Source organism: Ruditapes philippinarum, unplaced genomic scaffold (assembly GCF_026571515.1).
Source record: "Ruditapes philippinarum isolate M1 unplaced genomic scaffold, ASM2657151v2 ctg5914_1_1_1_1, whole genome shotgun sequence".
Taxonomy (NCBI): domain Eukaryota; kingdom Metazoa; phylum Mollusca; class Bivalvia; order Venerida; family Veneridae; genus Ruditapes; species Ruditapes philippinarum.
In genome coordinates this window covers 53,719-73,780 of record NW_026864090.1, presented here as the reverse complement: position 1 = coordinate 73,780, position 20,062 = coordinate 53,719, and the positions used below count along the sequence as shown (strand labels likewise).

At 33.6% G+C, this 20,062-nt stretch overlaps 1 protein-coding gene across 1 annotated transcript; it reads left to right on the top strand.

The window, feature by feature from the left end:
• Positions 1-1,077: 1,077 nt before the first annotated feature.
• Positions 1,078-19,428, top strand: LOC132724398 (uncharacterized). The gene is made up of 12 exons (XM_060709253.1): positions 1,078-1,193; positions 3,031-3,192; positions 5,169-5,303; positions 7,460-8,682; positions 8,793-8,803; positions 9,088-9,132; positions 9,854-10,161; positions 10,518-10,694; positions 11,233-11,452; positions 12,443-12,556; positions 12,743-12,852; positions 15,383-19,428. Exons 3-12 carry the CDS (start codon positions 5,169-5,171, stop codon positions 15,518-15,520), a joined length of 2,481 nt encoding a protein of 826 aa, XP_060565236.1. The 5' UTR covers positions 1,078-1,193; positions 3,031-3,192; the 3' UTR covers positions 15,521-19,428.
• Positions 19,429-20,062: the final 634 nt, after the last annotated feature.

Here is a 20,062-nt window from a genome sequence, read left to right as displayed (position 1 = left end):
GCTGGCGATCCCTTGAACATCGCAGATTGGACTGTAGACTGATAATGTTTTATAAGATATACTATAACCTAGTTGCAATAAATCTCCCATTATATGTTCAAATCCCACATAGATTAACCAGACATATGCACCCCTTATCCCTACGCCAAATACAGGTATCCTCCGACTACCATAATTAAGTACTCTTTAGACTTCCCTCATAGCATTATACTAGTTATGGAATAAACTTCCTGCCACCCTGCCCAACCTGAGTCAGTTCAAACAGGCAGTGGTGGGTTTGCAGTACTAGTCTTACTCCCAGTGTTTTTAAACTATTTTATCTCTTATAATCTTGTTTCACTATTAACATTTTAACCATGACTAGAATACATTTTCAGTCTCACCTTCCAAGCATGTCAATGTTTGGACTTTTCTTTTTAGCTTTTCTTTTCACCTTTTACTAACAACCCGTCGTGCACTAAATTCCTGCCTTTAACACTCGTAAGAGGGGTTGGCAGTATCCAGAGATAGATAGCTATATAAGGGGGCCTCCGTGGCCGAGTGGTTAAGGTCGTTGACTTGAGATCACAGGTCCCTCACCGCTGTAGGTTCGATCCGCACTCGGGTCGAAATCTTTCATGTGAAGAAGCCATCTAGCTGGCTTACGGAAGGTCGGTGGTTCTACCCAGGTGCCCGCTCGTGCCTGAAATAATGCCCGGAGGGGCACCTGGGGTCTTCCTCCACCAATAAAGCTGGAAAAAAATCGACGAAAAATCTCGGCGGGACGCTCTATGATGACCCGACTTGAGTGTACGGTCGCCCATATGGGCTTTCCGGCGGCGACCTTAAATAAACGCATTAAAAAAAATAGATAGCTATCGTAAGCAAAACGACTAGAAACGACTATCTAAAAAAAAAATTTCCACTATCAAAATTATAGTCTATAACTATAATTTTGATAGTGGAAAATTTTTTTTTTATATAATTTCATCGGTGGTTTTGTATTTGGTACCTTATAGTAAGCCTTAGAGTGTTGAATTTTTTTTCAGGGTTGTAGTAGGGGTCCAGGGGCAGATAGGGGTGTGGTGTCCAAACACTGATACTGCCACCTGTGGAGTGAAACTGAAGACCACACTAAATACCGTATTTTTACAATAGACGGGCGTTACGGAATATACCCATTACCAACTTCCGGCGAGAGGTCACAACCGAAAGTAAGTTTAAACTTGTTTAAACTTTGATGTCTGTTTATGCATTTTTTATGATTATATTTGATGACTTAGATAAATACATAAAATTAAGCAATTTACATATCAGTTTGCAGTTTGTTACAGTTAATAGCTCAGGTAATAGGACAGCAGTCCAACGGATAGAACTCGTTAAAAATTAAAATTATGTGATAATGTGTTGTCTTCTTTGTTTGTCTATTTGTTTGATTTGTTCTATAAATTTGTCTCTAGGTTTTATATATTTACCTTGGTAAAGAAATTGGGAACAAGATACACTGCTCCGCAGACACTTCACTCCTCAAATTTTTGAAACACTTCACCCCTCAAGACAATTCACCCTCTAGTCCTAATTAAGACGTCACTTTGAGAATTACATTGTAGTAACGATTCGCCACATAACAATTCATCACAGTGTAATAACTATTAACCACAATGGTTAGTCAGAGTAGGATTATAACAATAATTGTTTAATTGTCACTTGTCTAAAATTTAAATTAATTAACTCGATCATTTACTTTTGAAGTTAAACAGTTAAAGAACTATGATATCAACAATACCATACTGTATCTCATTAATAGGAGAAAGAGGGTTTGAGTTGAAGATAGTTTCCCTATTTGGTCTTGGTCAAATATCACGTCACAGTGAATTTTTCCTCATATAAGTGGTACAAAATAACGGACCCATTCACAATCGCGAATTGTCTTGAAATCACAATTTTCAGAATGGGTCCGATGGACCCGTTCACAATTCTGCAAAAATTCACAATCTAACATAAATTAAGCTAACAGTTTCGTCTTTTTCCTAATTTTTTCTAATATAAGTGATTAAAATCTTAATTTGTCTTTGTGTTGATGTATGTAAAATTAACATGTCATCTTACTGCCGATATTCAAACTAAAAGTTGAGTTGCTTCCTGAATTTGATTTACAGATATTTTTTTTTATTACAGTACAATCAAGTAAATGTCCGAAATGGCAAAACTATATGTTAAACCAGGGTCTTAAACTCTTTCAATTAGTTAAAACCCAAGTTAATGGGAATTTTGCAGCAGTATTTTTGATAATTTAAACTTTGTGGACCAAGATTTTTCAAGTTGAATGAATTTAGATTGAGTCTTCGAGTCGTACGATTACCTAATAATGAAAGGCATTTTTCAGCGAACTGGTCAAATTTTTATATAAATCAAATCAAATCAAAATTTATTTATTGTCGGTATACATATATAACATTTTACAAAACATAAGCTATGTATAGCTTTTGACCGACATATTCTGATCAAATATATAGGTAAAAATCCGATTATAGTGTAACAGACAAAATTTTAATATGCCCTCAAAGAGTGGTAAATTCTTTGTGAAATATCTGAAAAATGGTCATTTGGGTAAATTTTCATTTTTAAGGAAAAATTTCAAAATTTGTTTCTTTTTATAATTGTTACGGTACCTGACACATTCACATTTTAAGGAAAAAAATTGCTTCCTCAGGAGTTCCTCAAGGTTCAGTCCTTTTTTATTTATCATTTACATAAATGACTTACATGCAAATTATTTGCTGATGATAGCAAATTATACAGTAAGATGTATTCTCAAAATGATCAATTGTTACTTCAACAAGACGTATTACGTTTATGTGACTGGTCAGATGACTGGCTGCTTCAATTTTCCATTTAAAAAAATTTAATTGCTGCAGATTGGTAACATCAAGCTCCTATATGTCTGGTTGTCTACAAAATGAAAGATTGATCCAGTCAAAATATTTCTTTACTTAAAAGATCTCAACATACTTACTTTATATCAAGTTGTTTTCCTTTTTTTCTTTTCAGATTGCTTATCGTTAGAAATTTTTTTCTCAGCATCTTGGCATTGACCCTTGTTGCAGGATGATTATACTTCAAGTTAAAGTCATGAAAAGTTGACTTTTCTGTACTAGAATAAATCCAAAACTGGTCTTTCCATACTCAACAATCACTGCCAGATAACTTAAGGTAGATACTTAATTATAGTAATATTTTTATTAAGGGATAACCTTGCATAATTTTTATAATGGACTTGTCTTTCTGCAAATCCAGTTATGTTCATTATAAATTAACCCTTAATTTGCAGGAACCAAAAGTGATAAGCCTTTTAATTCCACCTGTATAGAGCCAGGCCAGCCTTTGACAACCTCTATATTGTTGGTAGCTTAATTTTTGTATTATGTTTTGAAGTATCTTTAACTCTAGATTCACTGTTCCAAATTCAAAAAAGGGCAAGTCCATTACAAAAATCCAGCACTGGTTAAGTGTTAAAAAGGTTTAAAGGGAGACACAGGCAAAATTTTCATTTCTTAGTTTTGAATTTTTCATTCATTACTCTGTAAATGCCCTCAAAATGAATACTTTAGACAGTCAAAAGAACAAAACTTTTCTCCACATAAAGAATAAAATGGTGGTTTCCTAACTTGACCCGCCTGGGTCAGGTTAGAGCGCTAGCATTTCACAATAGTTGTCAAAGTGAACTCTGGAAATGTTAAAGAACATGTCAAATAAATGACTTTGGCTTGTTTCAATCATACAATATCCACAGTATCTGTTATTGTAACTTCAAGGGTTTGTTCAAGTCAACTGACTTGTTTAAAAACTATTTGGCGATTCTATTGGCGTCTAAATTTTGTTCATTATATGTAGATATATTTACGCTTCAAACCCAAAATATATAGCATTTAAACAGAAATTCAAGCTGAAACTTCCAGAAAAGTCATTTTAGCGTGATTTGAGTACATAAGATCATTTTATTATTTTTGTCATTATTTTGCCTGAATATCCCTTTAAGGAAATTGAAGGAGTGTATACATGTGCAATACTGATTTATTGTAGGAGTTGAATAAAATGATGTTATGCAAGCCTCTGGCCAGGAAAATATTATTTTATCCAATGAGTTTAATAAATTCAGTATCAAACCTACAAGAATATAATATTCTATTTATCAAATACCCAACATAAAAATTTTTTAAATTGAAAAAGAAGTAATTTTCATGACATGCCTTTAGTGTTACATTTAGATTTAGTGTGTTTTTTCAATATGTTTGTATAACGCAAATGACGTCACATCAAAATATATGCAAGGCATGCAATTCAATTTTACGGTGTCGCAAAAGCGGCACGGGCATGTGATAAAAAAAGTTTTTATCAGTTATAACTTATTGTTTATTATACAAAATAAATTGTGCACACTGTTTTACAACAGTTTATTTGCTGCATTTTAATAGAACCAAAGTCAACATGGTCCTTTTTCTGTAATTCTACTCTTTCAACCATGCAGACAAGATCAGCTGGCGGGTCCATGCTATCTGATCATGGTTTGCACAGTTTATTGTTCATTCAGTGCATATTTTAAAATAATTCCTTAACCCTTAAAGTGCTGGAACTAAAAGGTTAAGCCTTTGCCACCAGTATAGAGTCAAGCCAGCCTGCATATCCATGCAGTCTGACCAGGCTCTATACTGTTGGCTGACAAACTTTAAATGTTCAAATTTAATATCCCTAAAATTGATAATTGACAGTCCCAAAAATGGAAGTGGGACAAGTCCATTAAAATATTCATCACGTTTCATCAGGTTAAAAGTGATGAATGGTTTTGTTCCGATCGAAAGATTGACAAGTTCATCAAAGATATTTATCATGATAAAGGTTAATACCACCAATCTATCTGATTCAACAAAATTTGAGCCATGTCACGACAAAACCAGTGCAATGCGTTTGCAACCAGCATGGATGCAGACCAGACTTCTCATCCGCGCAGTCTGATCAGGATTCATGCTGTTCGCTATCAGTTTCTCTACTTGTAATAGAGTTTCTAAGCGAACAGCATGGATCCTGATCAGACTGCGCGGATGTGTAGGCTGGTCAGGATCCATGCTGGTCGCAAACGCATAACGTTGGTTTTCTTGTGACGCAATTCATTTTATTTTCTGTAATCATAGATGGAGAAGAGACACAAACAGATATTGAAAGATAAGCGGCCAGATTTGGTTGAAAGCTTAAACATGATTGGTGGGCTCTTTACACAGTTGATTAGTAGAGATATACTAGATCAGAGGATGGTCAGGACAATAAAGGTTTGTTTCCCATTGTTTAGTCTAGCTGGAAAAGTTACGACACTGTTTTCATGTTCTTCTCACTGAGTTTTATTGCTGTCAAGATGCATGTTCTTGATACATAAGCTTTAGTGCTAAGAAATTAACACATTTTACCTTCTGTAAAAAGGGTCTGATAACACTTGTTTTTAGCTCACCTGACCACAAAGTGGTCAAGGTGAGGTATAGTGATGGGGCTATGTCCGGTGTCAGGCGCCGTGCTAAGTGCGTAGTGCGTCGTTAGTCGTCAACAATTGGGTTGTTAACAGTCTAGCAGTCACAGTTTTGATTAGATCATTGTCAAACTTTGTCAGTATGTTTGTCTCAATAATATACAGATCGTGTTCGAGTCAAAAACTAGGTCAAAGAAGCTAAAAATAGAAAAATCTTTTTAACACTCTAGTGGCTGCAGTTTTGATCCAAATATTCTGGAAATTTGTCAGGAAGGTGTTTTTTGATGATTTCTAGGTCGAGTTTCAATATGGGTCGTCTCCAGTCAAAAATTAGGTCACATTGCCCAAATATGGAAAACCTTTTTTACACAATAAGAGGTCACATTTTTGACTCAATTGTCATCAAACTTGGCCAGGATGCTTGTCTAAGACATTTCTTGGATGCGGTTGATGGGTCAGGGGAGCGATCCAGGGCCGTCATGGCCCTCTTGTTTTTTAATGTTTTGATAGTAGATTTAGAACATGTGAGAATAGCATTGATTGTGAAATAAGTTTGTGATAAAGGTAGCAAAAAATGTGAACAAAGTAGTATTTTGACTTCTATACACAATACTAAATCACTGTAAATACACTAATTGAAAGATGATTCAGGTATATAGCCAAGGGGTGTGGAACCCATGCCCGACTTGTCCGACTCGGGACTTTATGCCTGCGGACAAGTAGATTTTCCATAGAACTTGTCTGTGGACAAGTGAAAATCTGAGCCAGTAGGAAAAACAAAATACTGTATTTTTGTCGCTTATCAATGGGGAACATTTATTGTAGTTATGATTCTTGGTTAACTGTGAGGAAATACACTTTTTCATATCAATCATTTCAACCCATGGAAGAACTTTTGTAGGAAAGCATGCTCCTTGATACATGCAGGCCATATGGAGGCAACCACTCTTTAAAGTAAATTTTAAAATGCACGTTTGGTAACAATTTGAAAGTTGTTTTGGTTCAAATTTTTACAATTGTACACATTGGCCTTGTGATGGCCTTGTGATAACCAAAAGAATCAGATAGTCTGACGCTCACACCAGTAAAAAAAATGTTCACATTAATCTTAGAGAACAAAAGAAAATTAATCATAAGCTTAATAATAAGATTTAATAAACTTCAAAAGGATAATTGTTTGGACATCTGATTCTGTCATTGTAAGAGTTGTAGATTGTTTCCTCAAACTACAGAAATGATGTCTGGTCTTCACACCTTACTATATGAAAGGACACTGTTACCTCTAATTAACTTTTGTTTAAACACATGGCCAATGTTTTGTATTTTTATATGGGCAAGAACAGTTAAGCTGCGGACAAGTAAAAATTTCTGGCCAACTTGTCCTTAGGCAAGTGGCAAAATTTCATATTTCCACACCCCTGTAGCCAGTGGCAATGAGAAACATTTTGGAAATATAAAAGGACACTAAAAATAAAATGTGTTTGTAAAATAAAACTGATTGTTTTTAAGCTTAATGGACCTTCAGGTCACTTGACACATTTTCTACCCAGACTTATTTGATTCAGTGTTTATAATACATAGGAATTTTTGTTACATTTTGTGAGAGTGTGGAAATTATTTAACAAAAAAATGTGAGAAGTTTTTTTATCTTAAGATAAATGGCTTTATTATTTTGCATAATACGTTTAAGTCATATATAATTGATGATACTATGTATTTTATTAAATTTTGATCATTTGAATTCTTGTAAAAGGATAAAGGTCTTCATGTTTTCTGACATTTTGAACTTGCACCCATGCCTTCACCACTCAGTCATATTGGCACCAAAATGTCAGAAAATGTCAAGAGATGGTTGCATGAAAATATATTTTTATCTCCCTTAACCATTAATTAAGACAGATATATCTCTTTTACATATTTACATAGAAATAATTAAAGAAGTCTCATTTTATATATGGATTTTAGAATGGAAAGACAGAAGATGAAATGGCTGAGGGTTTACTAGATTTTTTACCAAAATCTAACCAAGGAGAAAAGACATTTGACCTTTTCTGTGAGGCGTTAATAGCTGATTCCCAGAGTAGTATTGTCAGATTGTACCTTAAGCCAGACAGCAAAAAGGAAACAGAAGAGAAAAATGTTGTGCAGGAATCTAATGGAGCAAGTGCTGTCAATGAGACACTATCACAGGTATCTGGGTCACAGGTGACCGGACTCGGTCCAACCTATGTCAATATAGGAGAGGGTGTAGAATACAGAGACGGTGAACGTTCGGTCCAGAGTCCAGGTCACGTTCAAACTGTAGCCATTCGAGAGGAACTGCAGACACAGATGTACAGACGTAGTATCGAACCAAGAGATCTGCATCACTCACAGTCTTCCCCTAACTTGCCTAGCAATTCTGAACACGATGCCATGTTCTTTTATCAAAGCACTCTTAGAAATCCACATGCTGTGTACAGTGTTTTAAATGATAGGTGCTCTAATAGATCAGACAAAGAAAGACAGTTGTTCAATATGGGCTTGCCACTTGCTTCAGTTTCACAAATCATGAACGATTACTATATAGATCCATTGTTAGTTAGTGATTCTGGAGGTATAGGTCTTCCAAAAAATGTGTCTTCCAAAGATATTTCCCAAAATCCCTATGCTCAAAAACCACATGTGTTCAACAGATCTCCATATACAGAGATTACTCCAGCTTCCAGTGGACTTGTTTTAGGAATGAGTCCACAAAAATCATTTGCTTTCCAAACTAGAGATAAGAATTATCCACCAGTATTACAAGAAAGACACTTCCTCAATGCTAGTAAAGAGTATATGGAAAGAGTACAAGGTGTAGACAGAAGTAGTGAACAAGAATTGGAAAATATATATTGTAAACAAAATGAAGAGCTATTCAGTGACAAAATCAAACAAAACTATGAGAGATATAATGAAAATTCCTCGAGTCGTAGAAATTTAACTCCACAAGTTGAGGAAATCCATCCAAGTCCATCCAGATATTCCGAGGCTCGTAGTATGGTTGAGATTGACAGGCATATAGAAACAAACAACAGCTGTGACGGTAGTCTGCAGCGAAGTATGATGTCATTCCCTCGACATGTAAAACTGTTGCCAACCGCCGGTCATCCTGATCTCCATGGTAAAGACTCATTAAGGGGAGATAATGGCCAATCACCGAGGCTGCTGAGGGAATGACAAGTGTTGGTATGTACATTTCTGTTTGAACTCCCTTTTTTGATGTCAGTAACGATTCCTTATCATTTTGCATTGTTGTAGACATTTAATCACATAGCTTGATAGATGGTATAGGCTTCATTTAAGGTACATATACTGGTAACATTTGGTTCACTGATTAATTTTTCTTTTGAAAGACAATTAAATATAATTTGCTTGAATGGGCAGTGGTGTTGCCTGTTGGGTGACAATATGTATTTCATGCTTAGCATTCACTGAGAAGTTTTCTGGGCCTATGCTCTTATATGATTAATAAGGTTGTAAAATTGCTTTATATTAATTATACAAATATGTGTTTAAATTTATACATGTGTCTCAAGAAATGATTTTAAGATTTTTTTTTTAAATTCAAGATACCATGCATAAACGACCATTGACAGAAGAAATTGAAACTGGTGGTAAGTCTTTTGGTCCTATAGCTACATATGAAAGGCAATGGAAAAAGGCATTTTATATTGCTCACATATTGTTGTCACAAATTACTTGAGCAGTATATTGTACATACAAGGAAATACTGACAAATTGTTGCCATAATATTATGACTTTTTATAATGTCAGTGTTACTTAAAACCCTGATCAATCCAGATAGATGTTCATCTGTAGAAAATGACCATATTTTCATTACAAATCTTCTGAGGATATATAATATTAACTAATCAGAAATCTTTTTTTTCAAAGAAGAAACAATTTACCATTAATTAACCTTAAAAATTAAAAATTAACCTTACAAATTTATACGGCATTAAAAGGAGTACAGAGCAGTATAATCTATTTCAAGCTATTTGCAACCACTTGAACATTTGTTTTCATCTTGACGAATATCATACCAAAGTACATGTACTTTTATTAAAAAGTCATGTTTGTTAATTTTCAATAAAGTGTGAGTTGCTTACACAAAGTCTTTGCTAAACCTGTTAAGGTAAAGAAAAATATTTTGTGAGAAAATCATTTATTCTTTACCATGTGGTATGATTAATGTGCATTGTACATATATAACAAACACATCAGCAAGAAACTTGACATATGTGAGCATTACAATATTGTGATTTTAAAGGCTTTGAAATTTTGAGATATATTTCACAATGCACTGATACCTCTGCCTCCCTTTTATATACACAGCAAAACGTTTTAGAGAAGATGTGGATACATGCAGTCTACCAAATCTGATCCGACCTGAGAGGACCCCTACATTACCAGTGTTAGAAGCCCGAGATGATCAGATAGTGAAGATTCCAGTGCTAGAGGAGCCATGGAAACAACCGTCCATGCCGGCAGTGGTCGTACAACCTGACCAGAATCTGGAGAAAAATCAGAGGTCATCATTGCTGGGGGCCATGGATGACCCAGAGATTGACCTCACTGACGGACCAATTAATGTCAATGTTGAACTGAGCACCAGAAAGTTTTATTTGGAACATTATAAACAGGTAAGAATAGTTGTCCAAAAAAAAGTTGAATTTCTTTAAATGCACATTACTGATAAAAAACAATTCCTTTTAAAATATAGGTGGTTAAGATATAATTTCATGTAATAATTATTTAATTTTGGTTGCACTATCTTTAAAAAGAACTTTAGCAGATGCACTTCTTTAAAGTTGTAGTTAAATTTAGTTTATGAACTTTTATGAATGTTTTTTTTGTATGGATAATTATTTGTTAAACCTTATTGAGCTCTTATGTATGATTTGTAAGTATTTTTATATTGACACTATAACAGTTTCCTATATGAACTACATAACAAAATACGAAAAAAGTAAAATCCTAAAATCTACATGTACTATAGGCATATGCAATGAGGAGGATACCTCGTGGTAAAGCATTGATTATGAACGTGAATGAGGTGGTGGGTAAATCAGCACGTAGAGGTACTGACATTGATAGGGACAATCTACATAATCTGTTATGTCAGATGCATTTTGATGTAACTGTATACAATGATGCTGATGGACTTACAGCCATGGTATATTTTACATACTATCATCATAATAAGTTCTTTATGATTTAGATTTTATTTTGAGTTGTCTGATCTGTATTGTAAACATTGTATTTATGCCCCCTCCACACATCGTCAAGGCTTCAAGTTTTAAATGTCAGAGATTTTCAATGTCTAATTCTCTCTGCTATGAATTTTGTGATTGAAAATAGATCATTTACTTTTTCATTTCAGTCTGTATAAGGCTAACTGATTAAGAAAACATATTAAGATTGTTGCAGAAAAAAAATTACTGAAATTCAGTTATTTAGGAAAAAATATTCAGAAAGACTTAGGACATCTCTGTTAAAGGAAAATAATTTCTGTATAACTTTGTTGTGCAATTTACATTCCCTTAGAAAATAAAAATTCAGCCTTATTCAATTAACTCTTAAATCTTTAAGTAAATATTAGTGTCCCAAGAAAATACTTGTACTAAAACTAAGAGCCATTTTGCTGATTTATATTTATACATTTATAAGATTAAATATTGAATTTCAATATCATTATATTCTGAATTCAACAGGAAATGGTTCAGAAGTTACAAGATTTCTCTCAGCACAGCAGTCATGTGAGCGGGGACTGCGCTGTTGTTTGTATACTGAGTCATGGTGAGGAAGGTTATATCTTTGGTGCAGACGGCAAGAAGTTTGAACTTGACGCCGTGTTCTCACTGTTTGATAACACTTGTTGTCCAAGTCTGAGAGGAAAACCAAAACTGTTCATTATACAGGCTTGTCGTGGAGGTAATGTTTTAACTTGTTTTTTTTTTTTTTGGATAAATTATTTTTTAGAAATTTATTTTAGTTTGATTCTGTTGGAAGCTATAAGCTTATTGAAGCAGTAGGAAATTCAATCCTGGAATCAACCAGTACTGAGCAATGAGTGTAAAGTTCCTTGCTCAAGGAAACAACAGCTATCCCCTGACTTGGTCCAAACCCACGCGGCCGGCAATCTTTATTTTACTAGTCCAACATGATAGCCACTTGACCATGCTGCCAATGTTCATAAATTGTTTATCAAAAAAAGAAAAAAAATGGTATTGTTATTTATTGGCTATTTAATACCGCCTTTGATGAGTTTTGATGCAAAGAAATTAAACAGGAAGGGGGGTAAACTAGATATTTGACAGTTTTGTACAATATCCTTGTATCATTAAGTAAATCATGAAAAAAAAATACAAGAAAGTAACTTTTTCAATTTAATTAAAGTATATATCATAATTTTATAAGTACTTGTTAATTATTTGTAGACAATGACAGGACAATACAGATACTATTGGACTCATACACAGCTGCAAAACCTATATTAGACTTGGCTTGTGTCTCGTCCAATATAGCTTTGACAGCTATACATGCAATTGAATTCAGTATTGTACACCAGAGTTTATTCTGGCAAATTTTGATGACCAATATTGTGTCATGTTCCCAATGCCAAAATTATGTTTTTTCCCCAATTCCAAGAAGACAATTCCCAGTTCAAAGAATAAAAAAATAAAATAAGTAAAATTATTGTCATTTTTTTACATTTAACTGTTCTGTGCAAAAGCAAATTGTTATCTTGTATTCCAGATAGTAATATGAGCTTATGAGTGATATGTAAAAGGACTTTAATTATCCAAATATTTGGTGTCAGTTTTTCCCAATTTGTCTAAAACATTGTGAAAATAAGATTCCCAATTCTGGGTGTCGTGCCCTGTACCTGACTATTATTATAATAACCATGTATTATTGCAGGTGCACTAGACCGAGGTGTGCAGTATTACCCAGATGAACACGATGGGTCAGATGCTCGTGTTAGACAGGTGCCCTCTATGTCTGATATGCTAATATGTTACCCGACACAAAATGGTGAGTGGTTGTCTAAATCTGGAAAAAAGTATGGTACATGTATACAGATAGGGCCTTTTACGTTTAGAAGTTAATGCCATTATTATTGAGTAATTTCTTGTGAAATTAATGTTGAATGGGTCAATGGTGTAACATACAATCCAACCAAATAAAAATAGATAAATAAGAAGGTGTATATATTGACAGGGTACTATGCATGGCGTAATCGTGACAGGGGAAGCTGGTATGTAGAGGCCCTCGTTCAGATATTTATGAAGTACGCTAGATGTGAGGATGTATGTACCATGCTCAATAGGGTAAGTACACAAAGTATTTTTTTCCAGGTGCATAGATTAAAGATTCAAATCTATTTTGACACTTTGGACTGGAAGAATGAAAATATGTTAAAATACCTTCTGAAACCTTCTAACTACATAAATGTAGAATAATATAATAAAAATAAATAAAAATGTAGAGAGCTAAGAAAAGAAATGAAAAGTATATAGTCTTTGGTTAATATTAGTAAATATTTGATTACACATGAAATATGACTAGAGGTCATTTTTAGCTCACCTGTCACAAAGTGACAGGGTGAGCTTTTGTGATCGCTTTTCGTCCGGCGTCCGTCCGTCCGTCGTCCGTCCGTAAACTTTTACTTTAAATGACATCTCCTCATAAGCCAATTTCATCCAAACTTCACAGGAATGTTCCTTTGGTGGTCACCTTTAAAAATTGTTCAAAGAATTTAATTCCATGCAGAACTCTGGTTGCCATGGCAACCAAAAGAAAAAACTTTAAATTCTTCTTTTAAAAAACCCAAAGAGCTAGAGCTTAGACATTTGGCATGAAACATCTTCTAGTGAGTGTCTACCAAGATTGTACAAATAAAAGCCCTGGGGTCAAAATTGGCCCCGCCCCAGGGGGTCATTGATTTTCCCTTTATGCATATAGTAAAAACTTAAAAAATCTTCTTTTAAAGAACCCAAAGAGGTAGAGCTTAGATATTTAGCATGAAACATCTTCTAATGAGTGTCTATCAAGTTTGTTCAAATAAAAGCCCTGGGGTCAAAATTGGCCCCGCCCCAGGGGGTCATTGATTTTCCCTATATGCATATAGTAAAAACTTAAAAAATCTTCTTTTAAAGAACCCAAAGAGCTAGAGCTTAGATATTTGGCATGAAACATCTTCAAGTGAATGTCTACCAAGACTGTTCAAATAAAAGCCCTGGGGTCAAAATTGGCCCCGCCCCAGGGTGTCATTGATTTTCCCTATATGCATTTAGTAAAAATTTAAAAATCTTCTTTTAAAGAACTCAAGGAGCTAGAGCTAAGATATTTAGCATGAAACATGTTCTAATGGGTGTCTACCAAGTTTGTTCAAATAAAAGCCCTGGGGTCAAAATTGGCCCCGCCCCAGGGGGTCATTGATTTTCCCTATATGTATATAGTAAAAACTTAAAAAATCTTCTTTTAAAGAACTCAAAGAGCTAGAGCTAAGATATTTAGCATGAAACATGTTCTAATGGGTGTCTACCAAGTTTGTTCAAATAAGAGCCCTGGGGTCAAAATTGGCCCCGCCCCGGGGGTCATTGATTTTCCTTATATATGTGTATAGCAAAAACTTAAAAAGTATTCTTTGAATAAATCTTAATAGCTAGAGTTAAGATATTAAGCATGAAACATCTTCTAGTGAGTGTCTACAAACTTTGTTCAAATAAAAGCCCTGGGGTCAAAATTGGCCCTGCCCCGGAGGTCATTGATTTTCCTTATATGTGTATAGGAAAAACTTAAAAAACATCTTTGAAAAAACCCAAATAGCTCGAGTTTAGATATTAAGCATGAAACATGTTCTAGTAAGTGTCTACAAAGTTTGTTCAAATAAAAGCCAAAACTGGCCCCGCCCCAGGGGTGTCATTGTTTTTAACTATATGTGTATAGTAAAAACTTAAAAAAATCTTCTTTAAAAAAATACAATGAGCTACAGCTTAGATGTTTAGCATGAAACATCTTCTTATGGGTGTCTTCCAAGTTTGTTCAAATAAAAGCCCTGGGGTTTAAACTGGCCCCGCTCCGGGGGCCTACATACAGGTGAGCGACCTTAGGGCCATCATGGCCCTCTTGTTACATGATTGGACTGGAAATAATTTTTCAACATTATTGCTCCATTTGATGTAGGTCTAATTCAATAACTTGTGTGAAAAATTTCAGATCATTTACTCACTCTATTTTTCCTCAATAAATTTTCTTATGATAAAAAATGACCCAAAATTGAAAAGCATTGTAAAGTTTTTCACTCAAATGAAGCTAAAGATAGGACTAAAATACGATTTTCTAATATTTCATGAGAATATTCTTTTGCACATCTTTCTGTTTTAAGTGCCCCAGCTGTCTATTTAAGAAATTCAACTTTTATGCATTTAAGCTTTTGAATCTCAGTGTAGTTCCTTTAAAATTTATATGCTATTTAAAGAGATAAAAATGCCTTTTTATTGGTGTCTAAGGAGAAAGCTAAAGGAATTGTGGCAGCAATTTGCTTCATCTATTTTTAGCGAATAAACATAAAAAACATTTGATTACAAAGCTGGGAAAATTTCCACTTTAATTTTATTGGTTTTACAACTTTATAGATGAACAGTTTTTTTTGTAAACAAAAATGACTGACAGCATGAGTAAATTTCAATGTATTATTTATTGTTAAAATCTATTATCTAATTAGATTTTATGTTATAAAATAAAAAAAACATAATTTCATATAACAAATTGTTACATTTATTATCTGCAGAGAAAGTATAAAAAAAATCCATTATACTTATATTGTAATATGTCATATTTTGATTACTTTTATAGGTAAACCTGCTAGTATCAAAGAAAGTGTCACATTGTCCTAATATAGATATGGACCAAATGAGTCAGATGTCGGAGTACAAGAGTACATTGAGGATGCCTCATCTATACTTCTTCCCTGGTATTGGTGGCTGCAGCTGAACACTCTATGATAAATCTGTGTCCATCCATGTTGAAGGTGTTTGTGCATATAAAATTACTTGTTAACATTTCAAGGGAAAAGGTTTCTCTCTTTGTCCTCGACCTTCTGAATTTCTAAAATTGATCAGCTCAATTTTCACTTCGAAACAGTTGATTGTTAATTTTTGTGGATGTCATGATAAAAAAGAGGAAGTTAGTTGACCAGCTGTATACTGATTGAATGAATGTTCAGATCTTGTTCAAATGTTCAGACTGCTAGGTTGTTCAAACTGGGCTTGGTCTATACAGATTGTAAGAGTTCAGCATTGTATGGGTAAAGAGGTAATCTTCAACTGTTGTATATTTATTTAACACCTATATACTGTATTAAGGCATTTATAATACTGTAGATATATATTTTTCATACTCTAAATAGTGCTACAAACATCATAATCATGTTTCTGAAAGGTATTATTTCAATAAATTTATCTCCTTTTTTGGTTAAGGTTATATAGAAATTGTAAAATGATACATTTTGTTGTAATTGTTTTTCCCTATATACATGTATCTACCAATTTAAGGAAAACTTTGTTTCAAACTCATTCATTTATTTGTACAAATATGTACATAGCTGGTTGTGTGTGGTTAGACATGGTAACTTGAAATAATCATGCTGTAAATTTGTATACTTGGAAGATTTTCTATCAGGAATGATAATGCAACCAAGGGAGGTAATATTCTCTATTTGGAAAGCATTTATAAATTATCAGAATATTTATTATATATGATTGTACTCTTCCTTTATTGTTGATAATTTAAATGCCATATTGATTCACACTTTAAATATCCTGTATGTTGTAATTGAGGTTGTATACCACTCTTAAGTGAAATTATATATATATAATGCTTATAAAACAATTTTCAAACATCGAAGAATATGTAAAATATGTACTGCAAATATTTGTTCATATTATCTGTATTCATGAAAATATATGAGTTCATTTCTTAGTTGAAAAATTTGACTTAGACTTTATAGAAAATAGATTTTTTATTACCTCCCTTTATTTACATGAAATGTTAAATTCGGTAATGTCTTCATAAATAATGCTTTTTGAAACTTAAAAAATTGATAAATCTTAATTTGAGCATCATATTTTTGATATAAAACCATAACAAAATTGTGTTACAGGATCTTTAATGAATACCCCGTGTTTAAGGACTAATTTGGCTCAAATCTGTCTCATGTGAGCAAGCATTTTACAAGGTCAAAAATCACACAGTCAATTTGATCTTAGAACTAACTCACGGATTGCACATTTGTGACTATAACTAGCGTTGGATCTCATGTGAACAATATAGGACCATCACAGCTCTCTAATGGTGTTTTTGGTGTGCAAGATATTGTTGCCACATCATTTAGTATCTTTTTGAAGTTTGGTAACCATATTGAGATTCAGTATGGACCCATAAATTGTTATGATATACCGGTATATTTTCATCCGTTGTTTTTACACATTCCGTCCCAAACTTTATGTGTTCAGTTTTTATTAAATCTCAAATAATTGTACTGTATAAATATTATTGTATATTTTACTGAATTTAGTATTGTTATAATGCAGGTTTTTACCAATTTTGATAAATTTTATTATCCATTTTATTATATATTAAGATAATATTTTTATGTGTTTATGTGTTTTTTTTCTTTTCTTTTCTGGTTTTGAGAGTTTACATATGGTTTATGGTTTTAGCATGAAATTCTTTTGTGAAATCAGTTTTTCAAATTTTTTGTTCATTTAATGAGAAAATCAATGAAATTATTGATTTGAAGATGATTTTGTAAACTGAGAAAAGTTCTACTGTTTACACTGTTTCTACTCTTTATTGTATATACAATGTACATCTTTTTAAGAAAGAGATCTTGATTAATTCATTGTGTTTTGTTTTCTTTTTAAGTTTTTATGTTAATATGAAGATTTTTTCTTTCTTTTTGAATAAGATACATGGTTACGGAACATTGGTGGTTCTACTCAGATTTCCTTTTGTGCCTGAAATAATGCACAGTGTCACCTGGGGTTTTCCTCCACCATTAAAGCTGGAGAGTAGCCATATGACCTATACTGTGTTGGTGCAACAAAACGCCCAACAAATATATATATATTATGCATTGTTCTTTAAGTTTTATTATTTTTTCTTCATCGACATATATAGCATTGTTGAATAGTTTTATAAATATGTATAGAGAGACGGGGGGAGAGAGATATTTGTAGATTTTATAACTGACGGAGGGTTATTTAGTACAATACTGTTATCTAACATAAATTATTTCCCTTGTTAAAACCTTTGTTATTTGTTGAAAAAATTGATATTTAAAACATTTTAAAATTTTGTGTTTTAATGAAGTTTGAAGTGGAAACTAATAAGTCCAGCAACTATTTTTAATCTGTTTGTTTGGGGAGGGCTCATTTTGTGACTTTATTTCCCCTACTTACTTTAAAGTTGGGTGTGTACTGTTATGGAAAGTTCTGTATGTACATGGGTTATCCAATAAATAACCTGAGAAGGAATTAACTGTGGTTCATGTAACTGTTGGTAGGGACATTGTCCATGGCAAATAGAATACCCATATTGAATTTAAGGTCATTAGACCGCCTCCGTGGTCGAGGGGTTAGAGTCGATGACTTCTAATCCAGTTACCTCTCTGGCCTGGGTTCAATCCCCGGGAGATGCTTTGGTTGTTAAGCACGGAGGAAGGTAATCTAGTACTGGTGTAACTCTCAAGGAACAATGGTTAGGAAACTACCCGCCTACATGAGGGAAAAGGTGTAAAATGAAACAAACAAATAAACAGGTCAAGGTCATCAGAATATTCAATGTAAAATCCTTGTTTGATCAATAACTTGAGGTGGAATAAGCTATGATATACACTGTATGCAACTTTGTGTAGACGCAAAGTAACACTGTGTCAAATTAGAGGCAAGAGATTTGATGTCTTTAGCCAAAGAAACCTTTTGTCCTTTTAATATTTTCAAGTGAATTCACCCATAATGGAAGATCTGTTTATACTAAATCACTTAATCAATTTTATCAACATTTTTTGTTGAAGAAGTATTTTACAAGAATATCCAAATGATACATTATGATTGTATTCAGACTATGTTCATTGTAGATCAGTCCACTTTGAGCAAGTTCTATAAAAACATGTACTCCAACAAAATTGTTGTACAATAAAAAAGAATAGATCAACATGAGATATGCTCTGCCTTTTTGTTTACAAATTCCTTTAATGTTATTGCTTTTTAGTTTAGAGATGAATCAGAATGTTTATAAAGGTGGTATTTTATAATTTGAACTGGTAAGATAAAATTCTAAGGTTGTTGATCCCCAATGGTGTAGACAACAGAATATGAGCCGCGTCATGACAAAACCAGCATAATGGGTTTGCGACCAGCATGGATCCAGACCAGCCTGCTCATCTGCGCAGTCTGATCAGGATCCATGCTGTTCGCATACAAACCCTATAACAAGTAGAGAAACTGATAGCGAACAGCATGGATCCTGATCAGACTGCGTGGATGCCCAGCTGGTCTGGATCCATGCTGGTCGCAAACCCATTATGTTGGTTTTGTCGTGATGTGGCTCATATAAAGGGAGCAACTTAACATTCAAATTCAGGTGAAAAATCTTGAAACAATGGTGCAGACTTACATTCTGCTAATACATGGCCGAAAAATTACAATTGTGTATCTTCAATTTTCTTCCACATTATTTATGCGATTTTTGAAAATGACATAAATTTTACTATTAAGTTTATAATTTAAATCACTGGTATGAAATATTGTTCACTTGTTTTGGAGTACAACAGATGTATTAACTTTTTGTAAAACATTCCTAACAAAGTGATAAAGCCAAATATATTTTTGTCAATAAAAATATTGTTTTATTTTGTTCTTATTTAATTCCAAGCTTTTGTCAAAATATGCTCTTGTCACCAAGTTTTAAAGGTCCCAGAAAATAATTTGAAACTTTCAAATCAATTATGGCCACCTACAATTAAATAGAAGGGGAATAGTAGGTAATAGTTAATAGTATGATAATAGTTAATATAGTATGATAACCGCCATATGATAACATCTGCAGTTGTTTCAAAATTCAAGCTTGTATCAGTTCATGTTAAATTCTGCTTAAGCCAGTGCTAGGGGGCTTTGACGATAGTTTGCACTTGACAGTACCGTCCATGAACAGGCTCAATCAAACCGAGCCTGCAACATTTTCAATTTTGCTGTGTGGGACTTTCTTTAGAGATTCTTATTTTCTCTATTTTACATAGCTTGAAAAAACAAGAGGGCCATGATGGCTCTGAGGTCGCTCACCTGTATATAGAACACCCCCCCCCAACCCCCTCCCCCCCCCCCAACATTGCAGGGCCAATTTAACCCAAGGGCTTTTATTTGCACAAACTTGGTAGACACCCATAAGAAGATGTTTCATGCTAAACATCTGAGCTCTAGCTCATTGGGCTCTTTAAAAGAAGATTTTTTTTAAGTTACACTATACACATTTAGT

What these genes read in the sequence shown, in the direction of transcription:
- LOC132724398 (XM_060709253.1), top strand. Translation starts at nt 5,169, where the DNA reads ATGGAGAAGAGACACAAACAGATATTGAAAGATAAGCGGCCAGATTTG. An exon ending in GGATGGTCAGGACAATAAAG is followed by an intron (nt 5,304 to 7,459) that starts GTTTGTTTCCCA and finishes TATGGATTTTAG; the next exon opens with AATGGAAAGACAGAAGATGA. An exon ending in TATACAGGCTTGTCGTGGAG is followed by an intron (nt 11,453 to 12,442) that starts GTAATGTTTTAA and finishes GTATTATTGCAG; the next exon opens with GTGCACTAGACCGAGGTGTG.